Source organism: Manacus candei, unplaced genomic scaffold, assembly GCF_025592945.1.
Source record: "Manacus candei isolate 608988 ecotype Guabito, Panama unplaced genomic scaffold, ASM2559294v1 h1tg000059l, whole genome shotgun sequence".
Lineage (NCBI taxonomy): Eukaryota > Metazoa > Chordata > Aves > Passeriformes > Pipridae > Manacus > Manacus candei.
In genome coordinates, this window is record NW_026138107.1 from 1203307 (window position 1) to 1228880 (window position 25574).

General features: G+C 48.9%; 1 protein-coding gene across 4 annotated transcripts in view; it reads left to right on the forward strand.

Annotated features, from left to right (window-relative positions):
• The window catches only part of ZBTB7C (zinc finger and BTB domain containing 7C), a 131818-nt gene extending 110164 nt beyond the window's left edge, over window positions 1-21654 (forward strand). For all 4 annotated transcript variants that reach the window (XM_051803682.1, XM_051803683.1, XM_051803684.1 and 1 more), the window contains 2 exons: window positions 12112-13305; window positions 18824-21654. In XM_051803682.1, the coding sequence (XP_051659642.1) occupies window positions 12112-13305; window positions 18824-19460 (1831 nt within the window). In that variant the 3' untranslated portion in view covers window positions 19461-21654. The remainder of the gene's footprint in view (window positions 1-12111; window positions 13306-18823) is intronic.
• The last annotated feature ends 3920 nt before the right edge of the window (window positions 21655-25574 follow it).

Sequence of the window (25574 nt, forward strand, 5' to 3'; positions counted from 1 at the left end):
CTGGGCCGAGAGCTGAGTCCTGACTCGACCCTGGTTATTTTTGAGTGCTGTTGGTTTGCGATGCTGTATGGAAGGGTCATTTGCCAATTCCATTATAAGCCTCATTTACAGCTCAGCTGGTTTAAATCAGATCAGACTGTGAGTTGGCATGTGCATGGAGTCAGCTGGGACGTAGGGCTTGCTTTGCTGGGGGACCTGCTTCCTCAAACCCCCTGGTTGCCTGCAGAAGCATTGGTTGAAAAGTTAATCCTATTGATTTTCAATATTATTCTTTTTTTCCACGTGTTTGAGCTGAAACATTTAAGCAGTAGATATTTTTCTTTTTCTTCTTCCAGGGAGAGTTCAATTTTTTTTTTTTTCTGTTGGTTCTCCACCAGCTTTGACTATATTTACCAAGCTGGGCATGGGTGGGCCCCACCGGATCGCACGGATTGCTCGGGCGGGTGAGGCTTTGCAGGATCAGGGCTGAGCTGGGGACTCAGCTGCTGTTTAGCTTATGAGCAGGTTGGCAGAGAAACCAGGGACTTCTCACACAGAAGGAGCTGAGGCACAAATGAAATCTGAATCTGACCCCTGATCTTCAGTTAAATTGCTCTGCAACCTTGAGAGCTGGATTAAATCATCCCCGGAAGACAGGGAGTTGCCTCTGGATATTCAGTGCTTGGGCCACACTATAAGGTTATGCTCATATATTACCTGTGGTCTTCAGAGAGCTCATTAGCTGGTTGGTTTACATATAAAAAATCTGGATGAAACTCTCATCCCTCTTCCCTGACCATCCTGTGCTGAAACCTGGCAGTAATTCCACGAGAAAGGCCCAGCTCAAGGATTGGAGACGTGATGGCATCTCGCTGGGGTTTCATCATGGTCAGGACATATGATTCAGAGAAATGTTGGCTTGCAGAAAAAATGGTCATGAAATCACAGAATCATCAAATAGTCTGGGTTGGAAGTGACTTTTGAAGGTCGTCTCATTCCAACACCCTGCCGTGGGCAGGGACACCTTTCACCTTCCAGGGCTCAGGGCCCCATCCAGCCTGACCTTAAGTGTTTCCAGGGATGCAGCATCCACCACCTGTATGGGCAACTTGTGGCAGTGTCTCACAACCTTTATCACGAAAAAATTTCTTCCTTCTGTTTAGTCTGATGTAGTTCAAAGCCACTACCCCTTGCTTCCGGGGATGGAGCATCCGTGAAAGTCCCCCTCAGCACAGCAAAGGGTGGGGAGACACAATATTCACCCATTCTGCCTAATTCCCCTCTTCTATGGGGCACGGGCTGTAGGTCACTTGGAGGAGACACTCTCAGGTAAAATCTGGGTGGATTTGGTCTCTTCTGTGCAGCAGGGTCTTGAATTTTCATCCTGTGTTGGGGTTGACTGCTGCAGCATGGGCCAAGCCCAGGACTAGCCTTCTGCCCATGGTACAGATAATGGGGTGGTGGTGCTGGAAGGGCCGTGTCTTTGCAGGCTGGGTTTGCAGGATTAGATGCTCTGCAGAGGCACTATCCATGAACATGTCTATCCAAAAGCCACCTCCTGTCTGTGTTGGAGCTGTTCTGGCCCAGGCGTAGCACGGGGTCTCGTGTGCTTAGAGCTCCAGGACTGAAATGGCAATTACAAATCAATGAGGCTGCAAAGGCTCTCACGAGAGTCAAGCAGGAATATAATATTTTGGGTTATGCCAGAGTTAAATAGACCAATCTGAGGTACCTCTCTCCTAAATACCTGTGGGATTGTGAGCCTAATGAATGGCAACACAGTGTCAGCAGCACAGGGCACGGTGGGAACTGAAAGGTGAGGCTGAGTTTGTGTTATGGGGCTTGGCCCAGAGCAAGCTGTGCTTTGGAGAGGTACTAGCTCCTGAGGTGGCCTTGTGAGAGGTAGGACAAAGCTGGTGTGAGTCTGGAGATGCCTCATGTCTTGGCCAATGCATGGGGATGGTTGGGGGCTCCTCCTGGATGGATGATACTGGGAGATATAATGGGGACCAGCAAGAAACCCGCCCTAACAGGGATGTGTGCCACTGAGGATGCTCTGAGATGCTGTGGGGAAGGCTGGGGAGGGTCTGGAGGAGCAGTCCTGCCCAGGCAGGGGATGGAGCGCAGCTGCTGCCAATGCCACCACCGAGCTGAGCCTCCCACCCCACCACTCCTGGAGCCTGCCTGTACCTGCTCCCAAGCCGATATTAAGCCTGCTCAAACACTGCACCGCCTTCTCCTCACATTGTTTTCTGTACCCCACACCCAGCACCAAAATAGCGATAACCCCCCCTTCCCCACCCTCCCGCGGTGACTCAGGCTGGCGAGCAGGCACACATCTGCTTCTCATTTAATGTGCGAGCGCTCTGACCCTTTTATTTCTATTCCCAAAGTCCTCCCACCGGTGGCTTTCTCTCTGGGGGCGAGGGGAGAGGAGAGGAGAGGAGTGGGGGAGGCTGGATCCCCATCCTTCGCTCTGTGCTTTTCTGGAGCCCTCCAAAAAAAAAAAAAAAAAGAAAAAAAAAAAAGTGTTTTATTTTGGAGCGGTGTTTTCTCGCAGGCTGGTGACAGCCTCACCCGGATCCGCATCCAAGTCCCTCGCAATCCCGTCCACTCCAGAAGGATGGCAGCCAAACCAGTTTTCCATGGTTAAGCTGGGCACATTTTTCCGCTGTGGTTGGTTGTGTTTTTTTGGTTGGTTTTTGGTGGTTTTTTGTTGGTTTGGTTTTTTGTTGGTTTTTTTTTTTGGCGTCAGGAAGCGAACCCACCCAGTGTGTGCGCACCGTTCAATAGGAGCCTTTTTTTAATTTCTTTTCCTTTTTCTGGCTCTGAAGAAGAACAGGACGGGAGTGAGGGAAGGGGCTGGCCTGTTCTCCCAGGGGAGCTCAGAATGGAAGGAAATGGTTTTTTTGGATATTTTTAGGGCCGTGCTGGAAGGAGGTACCCACCACTGATGTGCTCATTGGGTTGCAATGTCGTGTGTCCATAGGGATATATCATTCATATATATATATATAGTTATCCTATATCACTCCTTACAGCAGGATCTGGGCATCTTGCACAAGGGAAAGGTGGTGGAGGAGAGCAGCTGCAAACACATGGGCAGAAAAGCCACCAGTGATGTCACATACCTCGTGGCCCCTCATCCATCTCATGTCAGAGCTGCTGGAGGGACCAGCCACCTGATGCTCAGCCAGACCAGCTCTCGTGTGGATGTCTGGGGAAATCTGGGGATTTTCCTCCTGCTCTCTTTTTTTTTTCCCTCCTTTTGGTGGCAGGGGAGGGGGATTGTGTCACTTGAAGTCAGAATGAGTTTGCATGAGAGTGGGGTGGTTGCAGAAGATGACTGGAAACTCATCTGTTTCATTTAACATATTCCCCCCTCCCATGCATGTTTGAGGTATATGTGTATGTGTGTGTGTGTGTGTGCATGTAGATACATATGGAGGGGAGATATGCACCAGCAACATCATCTGGAGCATGGTCAGGAGAGCATCAAGGCTATGCAGAATCATGTAGACAGGGACCTCTGAGGGTTTCAAGGAAAAAAAAATGATATTGAGCATCTCCAGCCTTGCAGCATCTTCTGAAACCTCAGTAGAGATAAGGGAGATGGTGCCCAGAGCAACCCCTCAAGCTCCAGGCCTCCAAGGAGCTGCTTGAATAGGGGTGGGGGATAAGGCTGAAAGAAAAGACTGTGGTCAGGTGTGGCCATCCTATAAAGTCTCCTGTCTGGTACCTGCCTGCCTGTGGTTAATTAATTTGCCCCTGCTCTGTGCGTAGATGAAGCCCTCAAAACACCATCTGGAGCCAGGCGGTGCCTTTGATGTAGCTCTGCTAATTGTTTACGTTTATTTGACCATTTATCACCAGGATCCCCCTTTGCCAAAACCTGCTCGGCGCGTCAGATGGCACTTGTCATGCAGCATGCTGACTTCATCAAGCTGCCACCCAGAAGTGACCCAGAGCTGCTGGTTTTTGGAGCTTTATATAAACTCTGGAACTGGGAGGTGTGCTGGGTAATTTAAACGAGCCGGAAAGAGGAAACCGAAGTGAAAACGTGGCCCTTCAATTATAGAAGGCATTGAACTCTATTCTGGCCCTGCCAGGGCTCCTGTTGGCATTTATGTGGGGGCCAAGAACTGTTTCCAAGGAAATAGGAGAGCCCTGGGGCGTGGTCCTGGTGATGTGATCATAGAAATCACAGAATGGTTTGGGTTGGAGGGGACCTTAAAGATCATGTAGTTCCAACCCCCTGCCATGAACTCAACCTGTTCATCACCACGTGCCAATCGAGAGCTCAGCCTGAGCAACAAGCCCATAGAGGAACTGAGGACAGAAAATATGGCCTTAACTTAAAATACCCCATGAACTGGGGTTGGATCCTCGTGGTCATGCAGCAGCAGCAAATCCCCAGCACAACCAGTAGCATCCAACTGTTCAGGTCACTGAGGGATGATCTGATTCATAATTTGCGATTTTGCCAGATCGTATCTGTACGTAAACTAAGTTGTTGAGGTACGGAGTGCTTCATGTAGGCTCTGGGAGGCTGGAGTTAACCTGCAGGGATGGATTTGTTGGGAGATGCATGATATTTGCTGTGCTGTATAAGCAGTCTTTAAAAACTCACCGGGATGGATTCACAAAGGGCACAGGAGATACTTAGGCTTCCACACCTTGAGGAGCAAATGAGTGGCACCTGTAATCACTATTTACCTCCTTAAGCAAATAGTCCTTCCCTAGTAATGCTGTAGCAGAGATATCCTGAAGATCTCCAGTATTGATGTGCCACAGGTCTGCTTGGCTGGCTAAACTTCTGCATGGATTTTGGAAACTGGGAAGAGAAGGGGTGAAATATGAAGTTGTTGGGATCACTGGAAGCAGTGGAGGTGGTTCTAGAACACCTTCTATTTTGGATTCCCTCATGGGACTTAAGTGAAGATGGCTTTTTGGTGGCCTGCTTATAGGAAACTAATAGTTCCAGCCAAAAAAATTCAGTTTTATATAGTATGTGCAAATATACATAGCTCACATGGGCTCAGCTTGCCAGCCAGATGTTGACATGGATGAATCCTTGTATGCCCAAGGATTTTGTTCAGAGATTAGTATGAATATTGAAGAGTCCTGTAGGTAATGGAGAAATACCAGGGTGAAGGTCACCGGTGTGATCTCAATCCCCAAAGCCTAAAAAATTTAATTATGTGATCAAACTATGCTCGACTTCTGGGGCTCTTCTACCTCACACATCCTTGGCTCTGTGGGGCCTGGCCAAAACGGGTTGGGCTGTCCCCTCCGTGGCTCCCTGACCATTCCTCTTCTCCCAGCACCAGTGGGAGGTCTCCATCTGTGCCAGCATTGCTGGGGCTCTGGTTGGCCTTTGCATTGGTGTCCTACGGGTCATCCCCTTAAATTGTACTGACCTGTTCCATATACAGAGGTGTTCCCTTGCCAGGAGACATGTGGGGTGATGCCACCTCTGCAGCCACTATGGGGCTTTCTCCCTATCCTTACTGCAAACGAGTGTCTTCCATGGCAAATGTGACCTTCTCTGCATCCTTCCTCCCCAAAGCATCACTTTGGAAACCTCCACCCTTTTCTCCTAAGCGAAATCCATGAGTTTTTTGGCGAGATCCTCAATTTTGAGTGGATGATCTGGTTGTGTACCTCTTAAAAGCCAAACACCCCCAACTTTCCCAGCTCAACCCCGCGTTTCCCGAGCGAGGCTGGTCCCAAGGGGAAGGCTGGTCCCGGTTATGGGAGGCTGGGGCGGGTGCCCAGCCCGGCAGTAAAAACCTGGTGCTGTTGCTACGAGGCGGTTCCCCTCCCACAGCACCATCTTTGGGTCTGCAGAGTGGCTCCTGTCCTCTGAAAACCCAATCACTTCCGTGCGAGGGAGGCAGCGGTTGGTGTCGCCACATTTTCCTCATCGTTCCAGGCACCTCGCCGGGAAGTGATTGAAAGGTGAGGAGTGCTCTGCCCCACCTTCCCGCCGGAGGGGAGAAACGCTTGGTACTGGGGTGGGTGGCTTAATAACATGTTCTCCTGGAGACAAGATGTTCAGAGGGCTGGTGCGCTTGAGGAAATACTTGCCTATTTTAGGTTTTTCGCCTTCCTATTTTTATTTTTTTTTAATTAAAAAAAAAAAAACAAACAACGGCTCTCTGCCTGCCTTCAAATAGGCTTTTAGGGATCCCAACTCATTCTTGGTCTCCCAGATTGAAGTGAAATGCTTGGCTGAGGCAGTGGTGTTGTCCCTGTGGGGCCAGCTTCGAGTAGGGTGTCGATGTGGGTGGCTTTGCTCAGGGATGTTTGCACAAGGGACTTGCTCAAGGTCATGGAGCAATCATTGGATGCAGGAACAGAACCCCAACATCCCTATGCCCCTAAAACAAAATCGTTTAATGGTTTAGGTTGTAAGGGACCTTTAAAGACTGTCTAATTTAAACCTTCTTCCATAGGCAGGGACACCTTCCACTAGACCAAGTTGCTCCCAAGCCCCATCCAACCTGACCTTGGACACTTCCAGGGATGGGGCAGCCACAGCTTCTCTGGGAAACCTGTGCCAGTGTTTTTCCACCAAATAACAGTAGCAGGAGGTATCCATCACTGGCCAGAGTATTCCATAGAAAGTAGCTGTAATATTTTGACAGATTAGGGTGATCTCACATGCACATCTTAATTGCCTCATTATGAAAAGGCACAAATAAAACTGGAGGGGGGGGAGTAACCCACATATATTTATGGGCTGATGGATGTAGCAGGCAGGTCTACACAGACAGGACCACTGGTGGATGCAGAGGGAGAGCAGCCAGCCCACCCTGGCTGCTGCCTCTGTTCCTGCAGCCTGGAGCAGGGATTGGGAAAGAGGAGCAGGTAGCAAAGCAGCAGAGCCAAAGCATCTGTACCTCAGGTTGCTCAGTGCCCTGGGCAGGGGAGGTGGTGGTAGAAAACAAATCAGGATGGGGAAAGATGATGAGATCTCCTGATGACTCTCCCATCCCTGGAAGTGTTCAAGGCCAGGTTGGATGGGACCCTGAGCAGCCTGGTCTAGTGGAAGGTGTCCCTGCCTATGACAGAGAGTTGGAATGAAATGGGCTTTAAGGCCAACCCAAACCGTTCTGGGATTCATTCTCTGATTCTCTGACTCCCTCTCTTGACACAGGCAGCAGGCTGGGGTGGTCTGGGATGCTCAGCACCCGGAATCCTGGTTTTGCCACCTCTGGGATGCTTTGCTGGGTGGCCTCATGCTTCAGATGTAAAGTTCAAATTCCTCCAGGGGTTTTGTGTCAGCAAGGACTGACTGGGGAGTGGGGGGCAGGATCTGGATGGGATGGGGGAGCAGTGTCCAGGGATGTCCAACCCCAGACTTATCCCTGGGCTTGCACCCCAAAGCCCACTTCATGTACAGAGGGGGTGAAGAGAAGAACTAGAGACACCTTGTTTTGCCTGGAAAAATGACATTTTGACACCAGTAGCAGGCAGAGATCAGCCAGAGCCTCAGGCTCCTTCCCCCGCTGTGCTGAATGCAGAATGAGCCCAGCATGGGGAGGTAGCTTGTTTGCATCCCCAGCTTACCCTGGGGCACCTTCATGTCTTTGGGGTGGCAGTCCCATGGAGACTGACTATAGGCACACCAAAAAGAAAGGTAGTCAGGAACCAGCAGCTTCCTGAGGGGAAAATCATAGCAAAGAGAAGTCCAATCAATGCACATTTCAAGGTGAGTTGCTCCAAAAATCTCTATACAGATATCAAAATATAAAATAAACCCACATAAAATATAAATATGTACAACACTAATGTAAATTTTTAAATATGTGCAATATACAAACAATAAAATATTAATGTGCTGTGATATTAATATGTTAAAATGTTAGAGTATTAAAATACTGAAATATTGAAATGCTGCACGTTATGGCAATTATGTTACATGCCAGCATACAATTAAAGGCCAAAACTGCCATTTCCCAGCTAGGACTCGGGTTGTGAAGCGTTATCCTCATGGATGGAGCAGTTGGGAAGGGGGCATCCCCATCCCAAACCTGGGCTATCTCCTCCAAGGGCTCAGCTCCCCAGGTCTTTGTCCCTGGGGATGAGGAAGGAGATGGGAAAGGGAAGTGCTGGTGAGGAGCCCTCACAGGTCACAGGTCTCCTGCTCCCAGCATTGAGCAGCACTGAGATCCAGAGGCAGTATCCTGTCCCATCTTCCCCAGGGCTCCTCCGAGCTGCATCCTCCATTTCCACCCATACAAATGAATATAGGCAATATTAGTTTGTTTCATCTATTTTCAGTGCACATATCTGTAGAATCTATTGAGTATACTTCTGGGGTTTTTTAATTTACCACGATGCTAAATGAGCATTTCACCTCTCTCTCTGGTATTTCAATTTTACATTACTGGCTTGCAGGTGCTGTATTATACTGGAGAAGCTTGAAGTAAAAAGATTTTAAAAAAACCTTTTTAAAAAAATAGAAGGGGTTTCTGAGCAGAGGAGTGCCTGGATGAGTTTTGGGTCACCCAGGGAGCGCAGGTTGCAGGTGGTTTATAATATTTCTGTGGTCCCCGGCTTGTATTTGGGCTTTTTCATCCATAAAGAGTATGAAGCTTAGCTCCCCCTGCCCCCTTTTTTTCCTGTTGCAGCCTCAAGTGACTAAATCTGTTGGCAGAATGTGGGGAGAAGCAGTCTGACACCCAAATAGCATCTCCCAGCATAATTTTTTTTTTTTTTTTTTTTTATAAATCGTGCTTTTCCTGGCAAGAAAGTAATGAATGAGTTTTAAGCATGACCATAAATGCAATGTTTCACGCTGTCATTCGCAGAATACATTTATTTTAGGTGCCCTCCACCCTTTCCACCATCTCCCTCCAGTTTATTTTAACAATGCTGTAATTTTATATTATAAAATGGGATTTTTCTCTTTAACTCCGTGTCGTCTGCTCAGCTTTTGCATGTGTGTGTGTGTGTGTGTGTGCGTGCACTGGTGACATTTGTCACCATCAGATGCTATTTTTATGCCTGTTATTATTGAGGACCCCACCCTTGGCTTGGGGAGGGGAAGGGGGGAGTGCAGGAGGAGGGAGAGGAGGGAGGGGGAGGAAGGAAAACGTCAGGCTCAGCACACTTCCAGCCTCTGGCCATCAACCTCCCCGGGGGCATGGGAACCATAAGGTCATTTCTCAAGCTCACTGAGCTCCAGAGCTGTCAAACCACCCTGCGAGTTTAAAAAATGCAAATGTATGCAAATGAGCGGGCTGCTTCTCTCTCTCTGCCTCTCCCTCCCTCCCCCCCCCCCCCCCGTTTAAATGACATGAATCACCTTCAATTTTGCCAGCATCCTGTAAAGTTATGGGCTTGCCTAAGCACTGTGGTTAACAGAACCCCTTCTCAAGAGGACCAGGAAGGGAAAAGAAAGGAAAACCAATCAATTTCCATCAAAAGCAACATAATTTTTTATATATTTTATATATATAAAATGTATATAAATATATATAAATGACATACCCCCTTCCAATTCAATTTTTTCTTGCTGTGTAGTGAACAATTCACTGATTAGGGATAATGAAGTTTAGTGCCCAGAAAAAACCCTCTATAAAAACATTTCTCAAGATAGTCTAATATTCTGATTTTCTGATCTTTGGCCCTTGGGGTGAACTGGCAGTAAAAGATCAAAATAGGCTTGTAGGAAGACATGTTCCTTCATGCAAGGAGCTCCTTTGACACTAATGCTCCTTCCAAACAAAAGTAAATGAGTAGAAGATGAAAACAGCAATAGCAATTTAATTGTTCATGCTTATTATTCGGGATACAAAGCCCTAAAAAAGGAAGCTGTCTTTTCCTCCCTGGCTCAGGGGTTATTTATTAGCTCACACTCCACTTGGAGAACACATTGGATTTGCTGTCATTTATCGGCGATTTTCAAGGGGGATTTGATATGGAGTTGGTGGGGCTCGTAGAGGAGTGTAGCTGGTTAATGTGGTTAAGCACAGCACACTGTAATGAATCAATTTGTTTCAGACAACAGAGGTAATTAGTGTGGAGGTAATGGGCACACCACGGGACACAGGGCTGGAACATCCTCCTCCTTCGACCAAAAGTGCGGGTGGCTGGGGCTGAAGGGGCTCGGGGGACTGTAATTCCTGGTTCCTCCCCCAACTCTGGGCATAGGGAGGTGGCTGCAGAGGGCTTCCCATGGTGCCAGCCCCCTGGGAGGCTTCACTGGTCAGGGACAGCTGTGCCTGCTCCCCGTGTGGCTCCCACCAGGCTTGTGGTCCGTCACCTGTCCCCAGGTGTGCTCCGTCTGGGTTGCACCATCTTCCCAAGGCCTTTGCTCACTGGCTCCCACATGCGAGTTTTTGGCAGTGCTGGTTAGGTATGGGGGAGATATCTGCGAGTTCTCAGCTGGAGCATGGCCCTGAGGAGGGAGGAGAAGGGAGACAGCATTCCTTTTCCCACGGGAATGTTCGCTGCTGAGTCTGATCCCCTCTAGGGGCCCTTCGGGCTTCGCCAAGGGTCGCTGGCTTCCTGGACAAGGTGAAGTGTGGATTTTTGTGGACAACCTCCATCAGGCCAGGCTCTTTCCACCCCTGAGGGCTGGTGGCAGGTGGGAAGGTGGGAGCCAGCCCCTCACCATGAGGTAGTCCAGGTCCCACAGCTGGTGGGAAGGAGGTTTGGAGTGAGTGCAGCCAGACCCTGAGCAGGGAGGGACACCCAGGACACAGCAATAGATCCTGGGAGAGATGTGGAGATGGTGTGGAGTGGAATTGGGAACCTGACAGAGGTGCAGAGGGTGGGATTGGGAACATGATGGTCTCAGCTGTGTGAAAGGGGGCGGAGGGGGGCTGCAGTTTCACTTACAGGTACCCTGAGTTCTCTTGGGGATGAACTGCTCGGCTCTGAACTGGGTGTCTACCTGCAGCAGGGCCATGAGCTGGGGCTGGTAGAGGTGACACTGCTTGAACACATGCTCTGTGTCCTGGGGGTTTCCAAAGGGTTAGTGTATTCAAAGTTATTCTGTCTGTTTGATGTATTCTGTGTGTGAGGGGATTAATGTATTCGTCGCCTGCTGGAGGAAATCACTCTCCTTTCCTGGGATTTCTCATGTGCAAGGGCTGCTGGAGCCATGTGAAAGAGGAAACATCTTACAGATTAAAAAATGGCAAAAAGAAATCAGGTTTTCCTCTTGGGTGTGAGCTTTTTGCTTCCGAGTTTTCCTTTGAAGCTAAAACTGCTCTAGCAGGGGAAGATGTCTGCCAGATGCACAGGGCATTTGATACCATGCTGACAAGTCCAAGCAGGACTGGGAATGAAGCAAGCTCAGCTCATAGGAGAAGATGGCAGACAGCAATCTGTGTCTGGCCAGGTCCTTGCTCCCTCTTTTTCTTCCTCTGAGCATTTGGGTACACCGTGACATAAATCCTTGCTTGCCTCCCCACTCCCAGATCCCTCAGCAAGACATTCCTGTGTGGGTTGTCCACATGCTGAGGTGATGTGGGATAAATTCCAGGCATGAAGTAGCAGTAGTGGATACCTGCTTGTCCTTTAGGATCACTCTCCTACTGCAGCAAGTAGCCATGACCCTCCTATTTGGGACATCCAGTTATACCAGTCCCAAGAACAATGGTGTAGATGGGATGGGCACTCCCTGGCTCTCCTTATTTAAGCTGTGTGGGTGCTGGGACTTGGCAGTGTGAAGCAATACAGCATCACACTTTCCCCACATAGCTCCTGGCAGGGCAAATCCAACATGTGCCTGGAACAATGTTGTCTCTGGGAGGACGTAGAAGAAACCTGATGGGAGGGAGCCATTGCACAAGGTTCCTGGGGGAGGGATGTGAAAGAGAAGAGGGAACTTGTGGTGGTTATGAAAAGGTGAATGGAGTGGGAATCGAGTAGAGGAGGATGGAGACAAAGAAGGAGATGAAAAGATGTGGAGGGAAGCAGAGGTTAGATCACAGAGGACCTGGAAGGAGTTGAAGGTGGCACGGAGACACAGTGGGGCCGTGCAAATGGGAGGTGATTACAGGGGTCCAAGTGAGGTGGGGGAGAGAAGGACACCGAGACAAGGCAGCATCATTTTGACATCACTGATTGGGAATCCCCTGCTAACGCTCCGCTGCCTGTGCTTTGTCCTAGGGCACTAAATGAGAATATGGCCAATGGCATTGAAGATCTTATCGGGATCCCATTCCCGAACCACAGCAGCGAGGTGTTGTGTGGTCTGAACGAGCAGCGGCACGACGGGCTCCTCTGCGATGTCATCCTCATCGTGCAGGACCAGGAGTACCGCACCCACCGCTCCGTCCTGGCTGCCTGCAGCAAGTACTTCAAAAAACTTTTCACTACCGGCACTTTAACAGACCAGCCCTATGTTTACGAGATTGACTTTGTCAAGCCTGAAGCACTTTCTGCCATCCTCGAGTTCGCCTACACCTCAACGCTCACCATCACCACCTCAAACGTCAAGCACATCCTCAGCGCTGCCAAGATGCTGGAGATCCAGAGCATTATCAATGTATGCCTTGAAATCATGGAGCCCGACAGAGAGGCCGAAGAGGAAGATGACAAAGACGACGAAGATGATGACGAAGACGAAGACGAAGATGAGGAGGAAGAGGAGGAGGAGGAAGTGGAAGATTTCGTCAATCAGGAGAACCTAAACGATGTACAAGAAGTAAGCTGCCACCAAAGCCCTTCTGAGTCTGATCTTACCGAAGAAGCATATCCAGAAGCACCTAAAGATTTTCCAAATCACTTCCCAGCCAGTAACTCCTCTGGACACCTGGGCATGATACGAGACTTCTCCATCGAGTCCTTGTTAAGTGAAAACCTGTACCCTAAGGCAAACATCCCGGAAAGAAGGCCAGCTCTCTCTCCCTTTGCCCCCAGCTTCTTCCCCCATCTATGGAACGGAGACTTTAGCTCCTTCTCCCAGCTGGAGGAACCACAAGTAGACAACGGCCCCTTGGATCTGGTGATCAAAAAGAGGAAGATCAAGGAAGAGGAAGAGAAGGAAGACCTGCCTCCGCCTCCTTTCCCTAATGACTTCTTCAAGGACATGTTTGCCAACACCGCAGCAGCTCCCTTAGGGCATATTAAGGCAGAGACTGACTATAGCGCTTATCTGAATTTCTTAAGCGCTACCCAGTTCGGAGGAGTTTTTCCTCCATGGCCCCTGGAGGAAGAGAGGAAAATAAAGCCCAAGGCATCCCAGCAGTGCCCCATCTGCAACAAAGTCATCATGGGAGCCGGCAAGCTGCCCAGGCACATGAGGACCCACACAGGGGAGAAGCCCTATATGTGCAATATCTGTGAAGTTCGCTTTACCAGGTGTGCATTGGGTACCTCTGCCATGTGTGGGAAGGGGGATGGTGGTGGTTGGAGGGGCCGTGTCATGACCCGTGACTGATTCCTGAGCTACACTTTTCTTTTTCACCCCATAAAAAAAGTAGGAAAGAAAGCAGAGCACGAGCTCTATCCTTTCAGAAAAAAAAAAAAAAAAAAAAAAAAGAGAGAAAAAATGGAGTAAGGGAGGAGAGTGAGGAGGGTGGAGGAAGAAAAATGAACCTACTGATTTTTGTGGGTTGTGGATGACATCCACAACTCACTGGATCCATCCCCTCGCTGGACAAAAGCTTAAATAAGTAACAGGATATTTTCAACCCCACAATAGTTCACCACAGTGGGACCAGAGTGAGCTGGAAAACAGATGGTCAAACAGCCAAGGAAGCTTCATCTCCAGTGTGCTGGGAGATGCATTGAGTTGGGAGGGCCGTTTAGCCACAGGATGTAATTAGTTTGGGTTTGCACATTTTGGCACCAGTGTAGACCACAACCAAGTTGCACATGTTTGGACATGACAGTATCTGGGTTTTCTGAGGCTGGAGCAGTCCTAATTATTATATGTTACAGTGCGGTGGGGGTCAGTCTCTTCTCCAGAATAACAGGCAACAGGACAAGGGGAAGCTGCCTCAGGTTGCACGAGGGGAGATTTAGATTGGATAGTAGGAAAAATTTCATCATAGAAGGGGTTGTCAAGCATTGGCACAGGCTGCCCAGGGCAGTGGTGGAGTCTCCATCCTTGGGGGGATTTAAAAAATGTGGTGTTGGGGCACCTGGGGACATGGCTTGGTGGATTTGGTAGTGCTGGGGGAACAGTTAGACTCATAGAATCCCAGAATGGTTTGAGTTGGAAGGCACCTTAAAGACCATCTTGTTCCAACCCCCCTGCCATGGGCAGGGACACCTTCCACTAGACCAGGTTTATCAGAGTCCCGTCCAACCTGGCCTTGGACACTTGCAGGGATGGGGCAGCCACAACTTCTCTGGGCAGCAATTGGAGCAGGCTATACAAATCTAATGCTCCAGCTTGAAACCCTTCCCTGCAAAGCTGGGCAAATTTAATCGGTGAGCAGAGACAAATAGATTCCTGGACCTGCTTTTGCTGAGTATAATTAATATCTAATGAGGACAATCTTTACCATAATAATAAAGCTTTCTGACAAGAGCATGGCATTTCAGCTCCTGGCTGCGTGTGAGAGGCAGAGCCCTATTAAGCTGGGGCGGGAAAACCAGAGGAAAATAATCTGCGCAGTAGGCAGAGGCGAGCTCCTGACAATGGCCAGACACCTGGGGTGCTCCTGCATTCAGCCTACCTTTTCTTCTCCTGTCCTATGATAATATTCGAATGGAAGATATGCAGATGATGAGGATTTGACCTGAAAATAAATTTCCATGCTCCCCTCCATTAACGCAGCAGACACCGCATTATGATGCGGGGAGCATCATGCCTCGGGCGGGCACATGCGACGTGAGCCTGGCTCACCCTGCTATTTTTAGGGGAAGGGCCACTGCACGGTGATAATTCCTGCCTGCAGGATTTCGGATCCGGCTCCTGCTGGTGCTGCCTCCCCAGGTTAATGCTGGGTTGTTGCTTCCAGACAGATGGTTCACCCCGGTGGTTGTGGTGGCATCCCAGGCTGGAGGGACCACCTGGCCAGCCCGTGTTACTCTCCTGCATGTGGTGCTGATTGCTGATGAGGAGATAGCTTGGCTTGACCCATCACTGACACCTTCCCTATAAGGGACATAATAGGGCCAAGCCCTTCCAGAGGGCTCCCAAAGTCCTTTACATGCAAGGGCAGCATCATTGGGCTTAGTTTGGGGGAACCGAGGCACAGAGAAATGCTGGTACTGGCTCACTTTGAAGGTTAGTAGGAGGGTTCAGGTGAGGGTTCAGGCATCCTGACCCCTAACCCAGGCAGCTTAAATCAGCATCATGGAGGTTAAAAGCTCCATGCAGAGCTGGTCTAGCATGGCCCACTGCTAACACAGGGTGAAACCCAACAGCTTTGACAATCCCCCATATGCTCAACAGCTTCTAAATACAGAGCACAGGGGTAGTGGGACTTTAACCCAGCAAAAAAATGACAAAATTGGGACTGACCCAGTGGTGTAATCTCCCATCATCACTGATGAAAACGAAGTTGTTCGTGTGGGTCACCTGACACTGAGCTGAGCGCAGGAGGGATTTTTCCTTCTCTAACATCCTGAGCAAAGTGGAAATCTCAAAACATTTGTTTGTTTTTAAATGCGTTTGGAAGGATTTTGAATAGCAAAAAGCTGTTTGGTTTTGTTTGAGGTGGTTTTTTTTAGCCATTTGCAGCATTACTCTGATGTGAGAACTCTCCTTTAGGAAAAAGTGTGTTTTTAAGTAAAGTAGAGTGATTGAGATGTAGGAAGAGATTTCTGTCGGGATTTCCTCAATGCTGCCACTTACATTAGTGTTTTGCTCTCAGGGGGGAATTCGTGCTTCCTGAAAGCATCAGACTTGTGCCCCACAGTGCCTTCACTGGGGAGATGCAAGCCCAGATGGTTCCTTTTGGGGTCCCCTGGGAATGAGGTGCAGGGAAGCAGAGGTTCCCAAATGGGATTTCTGAGTGAATCAGTCCTTTGCGTTATTTCTGCCTTTTAAAGAATTGTGTAGGAGCAAATCTACTGGGGAAAATAGAGAAAATATATTTTCCTGGGTGGGGAGTCTGCCAACCTCCCCATCAGATCCCCTCCCCTCCACATCAGTAGGATGTGAGGACCCCCCATGCACCTGGATGTGCCACTCCCGCCGCCCAGGGACATCTGATCTCAGGAAGCAGGACTTCATTTAATAGCTCATTAATTTTTTTCCTTAAACAAAGGCTGCTCAGCCTCTAGTCTGCTGTTTCACCCTGCTAGAACGCTGGAGAAAACTGCAAATATTTCACCTTTTCCACCAAGACAGCCCCAGAGTGCTCAAGGAGAAACTGTTCCAGCCGGAAAGGTTAACATTATTTGTTCCTATTATTTGTGTTGTGACAGCTCGCAGAGCCCTAATCGCTCTCCTAATGCAATTGCATTAAGGTTATTCACACACACGGAGTGTGGATCTCCTTTGGAGAGCCTGCGAGCCCAGCTCCCGGCTCACAAACCCTGTGTCCCCCACGCCACATCCTCCCCGGGGTGCTCCACCACAACCGGAGCATCCCACCCCGCCCCCAGCCTCTGAGCTGCTCCAGGTAGAGCCATAAACCTTCTCTTACATCCCCCCGAGGCGTGGGGGGATTGAGTTTCTCCCTGTCTGCTGCCGGAGATGGGAAACAGCCTGAAAAGAGCTTTGCCTTTGTTTACATTATGCAGTCCTGGCACTCGGCGTGTTTATTAGGAAAAGCGATCCCGCTAGGTTAAACTTTACATATAGAGGTTTAAATTAAATTATAGGCGGGGCTGGTGGCTCTGCTTTTTATTAACGCTTCCCACCACCTCGCAGTACGAGCCCCCTGCCTTCATCCGGGTGTGCGAGTTCGCCACGTTTTATCTGCTCGGGGTGAAATTTTCCGTGCTGCTTTGTCTTCTGCTGAGCCCTTTCGGGGGAAATGCACCCTTGTGAAAATTCTTGGGAAAACAGCAGCTTTAAAAATGTCGGAGTGGGAAGTCGGGGTCTGGCCCTGAGCTTGGTGCAGGGACCGGGAGATGCTTTTTTTCCTGTCTCCCTAAAAATCTGTAGGTGCAGGACCAGGCTGGGACCAGTTTCCCAAAGTCAGTAAAGCATCATCTGGTGAAGAAGTGGCTCTCCTCCTAGGGATACTTCTCTGTATCCTTGATCCTGAGGGATTGGTGTACAGGGGTGGCCAGACCAGGGCTGCACTCCTCATGGACTGGCTGACACCAGTGTGCTGCCAGGCATGTCACCAAAAACTACTTCAGTGTGCACACAGGCAGGGTGGCAAAAATTAGTGCAAAGGTAGCACCTTGCATGTTTTGAGGGCTTGACCTGGCAGAATAAATACATTTTTTTCAGGGGTGGTTTTTATATTACATAAATCAAAATATCGTAACATGTACCTAGGTTATGTATTATATAATTTATAATGCAATTACATTTTTAAACCATAATAAATAGTATTATATGCTGTGTAATATTTATCTAAAATATATAATACAGTTTTATATGAGATATCTATAATATATAGGTTTTATATATAATAATGACATGACTCCATGTGTTCTACATATAGCCCCAGTATTAGCACTTTGGAGGGTTCATACCAAAAAGCATTTTGTAAAACAATATGAATGTTCATACTTTGCTCTTTACTTGAACTCCACTGGTAAACCTAACTGAGCAGTGCTTATCTCAGTTCAGCTACTGACAGCTTTACAGTTTTATAATCATATGCTTTAGCTGTGATTTTTTTTTTTTTTGACTGCAGAAGGAAACATTTATTGCAGGGGGGAGGAAATAGTGACTGGACTGCCAGCGTGAGAAAATATTCTTTCTTTCAGATATTTGCCTTAAATATATATATATATATTTGTAAATAAGTACCATTGGGATGGATATTATGCTGTTCCAAGGCTGGATTTAAAAACCTTTTCCAGACTGTTGAGTGAGGCTGGATGTGTGATGGCCTTGGAGACCATGGCAGCGAAGGATTGAGTGCCTGGGAGCTGCACCTCTGCCAGCACCACCCTCTGTGATGCTCCTGCTCCAAATGAAAGCCTCCTGAGACACCGTGTGGTCAGTGCAAGGATAAAATGAAAGGAAAATCCAAGAGGGACTTAAATTAAGCAGTATTTTCAGCCCACGGTGCCAGACTCTTGAGTCTGAACAAATTTCTTTACTTGCAAGCAGGAATAGGGCTGTGCTAAATTAGCTATTCCCTTATTTAGATATACATAGATAGATATATTCCCATGTTTAGATACTCGCCCTCTGTAACTCTCTGACAGGAGGGTGGAGCCAAGTGAGGGTCAGGCTCTGCTCCCCAAGGAAGGGGAAATGACCTCGGGTTGCACCAGAGGAGGTTTAGATTGGATACTATGGAAAATTTCTTCACTGAAAGGGTTGTCCATCCCTGGCACAGGCTGCCCAGGGCAGTGGTGGAGTCCCCATCCCTGGAGGGATTTAAAAGCCCTCTGGATGTGGCACCTGGGGACATGGGCTAGTTGTGGCCTTGGCAGTGCTGGGGGAATGGTTGGACTTGATGATCTTAGGGGTCTTCTCCAGCCTTAATGATGCTATGTATCCCTGGTTTTGGAGTTTATTCCAGAGGGCTTTTTTCCTCCAATTTAAGCTGGTTTTGATCTCTCTGGGATGGGCTGCAAACTCCTGACATGTGTGTGTGTGTGATGTTTAGGTGCCCAGGAAAGAGAAGGCGAATGCAGAGGTCAACCTGCAAGAGCATCCACACACTGGGGGAAACCCCAAGACAGGCTTCCCACCTTTCCTCTCCTGACCCAAAGAGCAAACCCAACCCCACCCCTTCCAGCCCACGCCGCCCTGACCAAGTGCCCTTTTTTTCCCCTCTCGCAGGCAGGACAAGCTCAAGATCCACATGCGGAAGCACACGGGGGAGCGGCCGTACCTGTGCATCCACTGCAACGCCAAGTTCGTGCACAACTACGACCTGAAGAACCACATGCGCATCCACACGGGCATCCGGCCCTACCAGTGCGAGTTCTGCTACAAGAGCTTCACCCGCTCCGACCACCTGCACCGCCACATCAAGCGGCAGAGCTGCCGGATCGCGCGGCCCCGGCGCGGCCGCAAGCCGGCGGCGTGGCGGGCGGCCGGCCTGCTCTTCGCGCCCGGCGGCCCGCCCGTGGAGAGCGGCTTCGTGATGCCGCCCACACTGGAGGAGATGAGCGGCCACCTCGGCAGCACGGCCATGTGCCTTCCCGGCCCCAGCCCCAAGCACTTCTTGAGCGGGGCCAAGGCCTCCTTCAGCCTGCAGGAGCTGGAGAGCCAGTTCGAGGAGACCCAGAGGAAGCTCTTCAGGCGGGCCCAGATGGACATGGAGAGGAACGCGGGGATCTTCGCCTTCGCCCTGGGCCACAATGAAAACCTCGCTGCCCAGCCCTTCTTCCCGCTCCCCGACCCTTGGAGCACAGGCTTCAGTGGCCTGGCAGGGCTGGGCCACGTGGCTCCCATCTCAGAGGCAAGCAACTAAACCCGCTCCCGGTCCCACCATGCGCCTGCTCTCTTCCCAACAAGGCAGCCAGCTCCCTCGGGGCCCCCACCTGCCCTTTTGCGTCACTGGACTCCCAATAAACTCTTTGTCCCCTTGCTGACATGGGGCTTGGGGCACTGGGTTGTCCCTGGGGAGAGCAAGGAGTGGGCAGGTGCTGTGCCCCCTGGCCACTGGCACTTTAGACTCTGGATGCACTTGGCTTTGGGGCCATCAGGCACTCGCTGTCCCACCCAGCCACCCACCACTCATGGCTCCATCTGGGAAGGCCAGGCCAGGACTGCTGCTCTCTTCAACACTCCCGAAAATGTCACTTGCCTTAGTCCAGGGCACAGCCATCACTTTGAGATGGCTCTTCTGGGGGAAATACTCCCCATTTTCCACCTGCAGAGCCCACTGGACACCAACAAGCCGTCCAGACTTGGTTTTGTTCTGTTACATTCCTTGGCCCTTTTGGTCAAAAGGACTTTTCTCTTTTTGATTTTTTTTTTTGGTATTCTTTTTTTTGATTTTGTTTTTGTTTGTTTGTTTGGTTCGGTTTGTTTTTTTTTGTTTTTTAATTAATTCCCATGTCTGGCAGCAATATTTATCCTACAAGGGATAAAGGGGAGGGTCAAGCAGCCATGTTGGGAGAGGGAGGATCCTGGCCTTTGACTTTCTCAGCAGTATATCGGATTTACAGGGCTGGTGAAAGCCCTTGATCTGCAGCATGAGTTGGGACCCTAAAAACATAAAAAAAAAAAAAAAAGGAGATAAAAAATCACCCAGCTGCAAAGCTGGGTGTAAAAGGGGGATTTACTTATTTTGGTTCTTTAGCTATTTCAAAATTTCAAAAGGAGAACCAAAGCCTATTTTGAGTATTTTAACTTCAGTTGCTTGAAAAGGTGAAGGAAAAGTTTTGGAAGAATCAGAAATGTTTCAATATTGAGCTTTCATTAAACCCTTGCTTTGCGAAAATGAACCACGTGGGAATTTCGAAATGAAAAAGTCGTTTCAAACCAAAGAGTCAGAATTCGCCGCCACTGACCATTCTGAAAAGTCTGGGGTTCTGTCCTTAGTTCCCTCGAATTCCTATATATATATATTTTGATGACAAAAATTTACAAAACACACTCATGTGTGTTGATGGGGAAAAAATTGAGTGTGGAAATATCCCTACTGCTTGTCTCAAGGGATCTTTGTGAAAAAGAAGTTCACTAAAGGTGTCTTGGTGGTTATATTGTCTACTTACCAGCAAGCAGAAATGCTATTTCTTCACTCTTTGTTAGCTCAAAAGATAAGAGGGTAACATATTTAGGGTACTCCAAGCTGAAGGTGACCAACAGGTTGGGGGTGTCTCCCCAGCATCCCTGCAGGTCTTGGCTGCTCCATCTAAGGGTTCTTTTGAGGCCAAAAGAGCAGCAGATTGGCTGGAATTGCCCTTCAGCCTCCTTCAGCTCTGAAACCATGAGCTACTCTGATGGATAAAGGGTTTTGGTGAACATCTGCCTCCCATGGCTCCTCTTAGATGAGCCATGGGAGGGAGATGTGGTGGGACCCCAGTTTCAGCATTGGCTGACATGTCTTGCAGTGAGTGTCCCAGGAAGCTGGTTTTACATGAAACCGGCACTTGAATATGTAAATGGTACAAACTGGGGCTTTTTTATTTCTCTTTTTACCGTTACCTTTCAACATCAGCAAAATCAAAGGGAACGAGAGGACCGCGGGTTCATGAATTTTTTGGTTTGTCCATCAGTGAAGTGGTGGCTGGATGAGAACCTCCCCACCAGAGCATGGAGGGGGACACGCAGGATCTGGGTTCTGCCCCCATGAGGGTTTGAAGGACTTCTGCTCTGAGACCACCTGTAGCAGAATGATCCCAGGGAACTGCCCAGCACTCGCTTCCTCCTCCACAAAAGAAATCCACAGAGACTCCACGTGCAACGAAAGTCAACGGAGAGAAAAAGAGAAGAACAAAAAAAAATCTTCTTAAAACTGCGACAAACTTTTTCTTTTTAATCCATATCAAGTTCTTACAGCAAGCAACATTTTGCAGATGACTGGTTCCTTCAGGTGTTTTTTTGTCTACTATTCGGAGTCATTGTAAAATATCCAAAGATGCTGAGTACTGTATAATCTGCAAGGACTTGAAGCAAGGTGTTTTTTCTGTCTCGGTTTGTTTGTTAGGTTGGTTGGGTTCTTTTTTTCTTTTTTTTTTTTTTTCCTATTTGTCTAAGTGGGGATAAACCTTTGCAATTTTTCTATTTATAACTATTTTTATGTGATTGCTTTATGTACAAAACAACGGAAAAAAATCAAAACAAAAAAGTAGAGAGAAACACACACACATACACACACACACACACACACAGAGACAAAGAAATTTGCCTTAGTTACTCACGGGACAATCACCCTTAACTTTGATCGATGCTAAAAAAGTGGATGGGAAAAAAAAAAAAAAAAGAGAGACTAGATTCTTTTATGTATTTATTAAACTGTATTAATTGATGCTTTTAAATTATTAGCAGGACTTGATTCTCTTGCCTGTGGCCACGATGAGAAGGCAAAGCCGCTGCAGTTGCTGACCCGCGTGGCCTCAGCTTTTCGGACGTTTGCCCGGCACACAGATCCGTGCTTTCCAAAGGCACCTTTTGGAAAGCCGAAACAATCACTTCTGAATGAAGCATCGAGCTGGTACGGGCTCCACCCCGAGGGGCCGTGGGCATTGTGATGCTGGTGATGATTGCGGAGTTAAGGTTGATTTTCCCGCGTTGGCGCTGGGTTGGGTAGGGTTGGAGGGACCTGAGTGCTGGCAGTGATTGTGTTTTGTGGGGGGAGAGGGAGGATTAGAGAAAACCCTATTTCTTCCCATTTTGATGTTGTGTGGTGAGTCCAGGCCACAGGTATCCACATGTGAGCCCAGCTAAGCGTGGAGGTTGCCTTCCTGGGGCTCTGCTTCCTTTTCACAGCCAGGGTGGGTGTGCTGAACAGCAGCTTTAGGCTGGAGGGTCTCGGGGCTCTGTCCCAGCTCAGGGTGTGGTGGCTTCTTATTCATCTCACCAGGCTCCAGAGGCCTGGCTGCAGCAGGGACTGATGAGCACTGGACTGATCCCACAGCGTGGGCAGCAGGGGAGGGGGGGATTCTGCCCCTCTGCCCCCTCAGGTGAGATCCCACTGCAGAGCTGCCTCCAGCCCTGGGGAGTAACATCAGAAGGTCCTGGAGCTACTGGAGTGAGTCCAGAGGAGGCCACAGAGATGCTCCAAGGGCTGGAGCCCCTCTGCTCTGGAGCCAGGCTGGGAGAGCTGGGGGTGTTCACCTGCAGAAGAGAAAGCTCTGGGGAAACCTAAGAGCCCCTTCCAGTGCCTAAAGGGGGTTTAGAAGAAAGATTGGGACAAACTTTTTTAGCAGGACTGTTGCAATAGAACAAGGGGAAATGGTTTTAAACTGAAAGAGGGGAGATTCAAACCAGATAGAAATTTTTTACAATGAGGGTGGCAGAACACTGGAACAAGTTGCCCAGAGAGCTGGTGACTGCCCCATCACTGGAAATATTGAGAACAAGGTTGGATGGGGCTTGGAGCAACCTGTTTTAGTGGAAGGTGTCCCTGCCCATGGCAGGGAATTGAACTAGATGACCTTTCAAGGTCCCTTCCAACCCAAATCCTTTAATGATTCTGTGATTCTGTGAGCACAGCTGATGCAAACATGAGCCCTATAATTCATGTGGCCACTCAGGAGTTGCAGAATTTCCTTGCTATTTTCTGAAGGAGGTGCAAAAGCTGGAAAATAAGTGCCAGGTAGGAATGGTGGGACTAATCCCATGTCACTCACCCATTTGGAAGTGAAGTAACAAGTACCCTGTGCATATTGAGACACCTACCTGTTGACACTTATTAGTTTTGGATGTCCTAACCTGCAACGTGATCTCCAGCCTTCCTCTGGAGCTGTCCTGACTCTGGAGGGAGGCAGGTACTGAGGGAGGGTGATTCACTCCACCCACGCTGGACCTCCCAAGGGTGGGATGAATCACCTTTGACAGCACCTGTCTCTGCTACCTACCAGGGTGCTTTCCTTTCCCATAGCTCCATGAGATAAGGGATGTTCCCATCACCACAGCGCCCTCCTCTCTGCTCAGCTGATGGGGCAGCCTCTGGAAAAACATTTCCCAAGAGGACGGGATGCTGGCACAGCCCAGGGACCCAGGTCAGTCAGCTTGATTTCTCCCCAGTCTGTTTTAACTGGGAACACAGTGGTAAATAAGGATCCAAGCCCATCCTCCCAAGCCTGGGGACCAGGGATTCAGGCCCATGGGTTGTACACCCTGCTGCAATCCCAGTAAAAAACATCTCAAGTTCTTACAGCCACAGGTTATTTTCCTTCCTTCACACTCCTGAGAAGGACCCCACAGCATCAGATGCTCAGGCAGGGGTCCAGATCTGCAGGCAGAATCCAAAAACGTGTCTTGAGAAGATGGAAATGTCAATCCCCCTCCCAGGGCAGGTGGTTGGTCATTGAGCATCTCATCTGTGCTTGGAGTCTGCATGACCACGGCAGGGTCATCCCAGAAATAGTGTGTTTCTGAGCATAAAAAAATTACAAAATTTGATTAATGACTTTTTAGCTATTTAAATATACTTTTTTTTCCCAAATCTTGCACCTTTTGACCCCATTTTATGCTCATATTCTGGTTTGCTTATAAAGCCAAAACAGCAACAAAACAAAAAAACAAACCAAACCAAACAAAAAAATAGAGGGAGATTTGCAAGGGGGAGAGTGAAAAATCTGAAAATTGCTTGGAGGAGCTGTGAGTTAATCAGACACATGGGAATCACAGAAAGGAACCAGCTCCAGTAAATGCTTGTTAGCAGCAACATATGGCCACACGCTTGCCCCTGAACAGCTGCTGTTATCTGCTGGAGCATCCAGGCCGTGGAGGGGGGAACCAGTGCAGGGGGTGATGCTGCACATGCAGTGTTTGCTTGCACCAGGGTTTGCTGCCAAAGGAGCATCTCCTGAGTGCAAGTGGCAGGGAGCTGGATGGGCAGCTCCTTGCCCTTGGCTCAAGACCCTTTGCTGAGTGTTGCAAAAGCATCTTCCTACAGTTTTGCAGGAGAAATTGCATACAAAAAAAAAAAAAATTAAATGTATTTTAAAAAGGAAAGAGCGAGCCTGCAGTTCGGGGGAGTGAGAGGCTTTTCCATCTGCCAATCACCTGCAGAAAAAAAAAATAAAAGGAGAGCCTAAAATGTTTTAGACTCGATAATGTGGCCCTCAGCAGGACTCCCAGTGACACCAGTGGTGCTACAAATGCTGCCCCATCTCTGCTCTGTTCGTGCTCTGCCTGCAGTCCCCTGGGATCTGCGATGCCCCTCCATCCTTTCCCACCCATTTTGGAGGAGATTAGTGCTTTGTTTACAGTCTCAGTGCCCTGAAGCCGAAGGATTTTGTGGTTGCAGAGGAAAGTTTTAAGATAAGTGAGTAAATGAAGCAAGACCCCCAAACCATCTCCGTTCTAAGAAGACGTTGTGTTTGGCAGCAGGTCACCCACAGCTGGGGTTTAGGGTCTGCCTTTTGGTGCCTCTGACAGTGTGCACCTCCTTGATCTGCGCCTGAGTTTCTTTCCAAGCCAAAAATAAAAAGGGAAGAAAAGAGTGAAAAACCCCTTCTTGTGGAACCCCCACATAGTCCGTGCCCAACTGAACTGAACTCCTTCCCACCTCCCAGCCCCACCTTTGGGATCTCCTCCAGAAGGAGAGAAAATACCTGTGGCTTGGAAATACCTATTTTTTTTCCTTGTTTTCCTGTGTTGAACTGATGTTTTACATGACTTGCACTATTTGCTGTAGGGCAGGATACTGTTAGGTTTCTTTGTTTCAGTCTCTTGTTTGTTTGCGACTCCTCTTGGCTAAGAAAACAGCGGTCCTGTACACGTACCTGCTGCACATCTTACACCCTGGAGAAAATAAACTGTTACCTGAAGCACCGCGTGGCTCGTGTGTCCTTAATGCTGCTGTGGGGCTGTGGGAGTTACAGCACCAGGTTAATGTTTGGACTTGATTATCCATGGGGTCTTTTCCAACCCAAATGATTCTGTGATCAAACGATGGTGAGGCGGG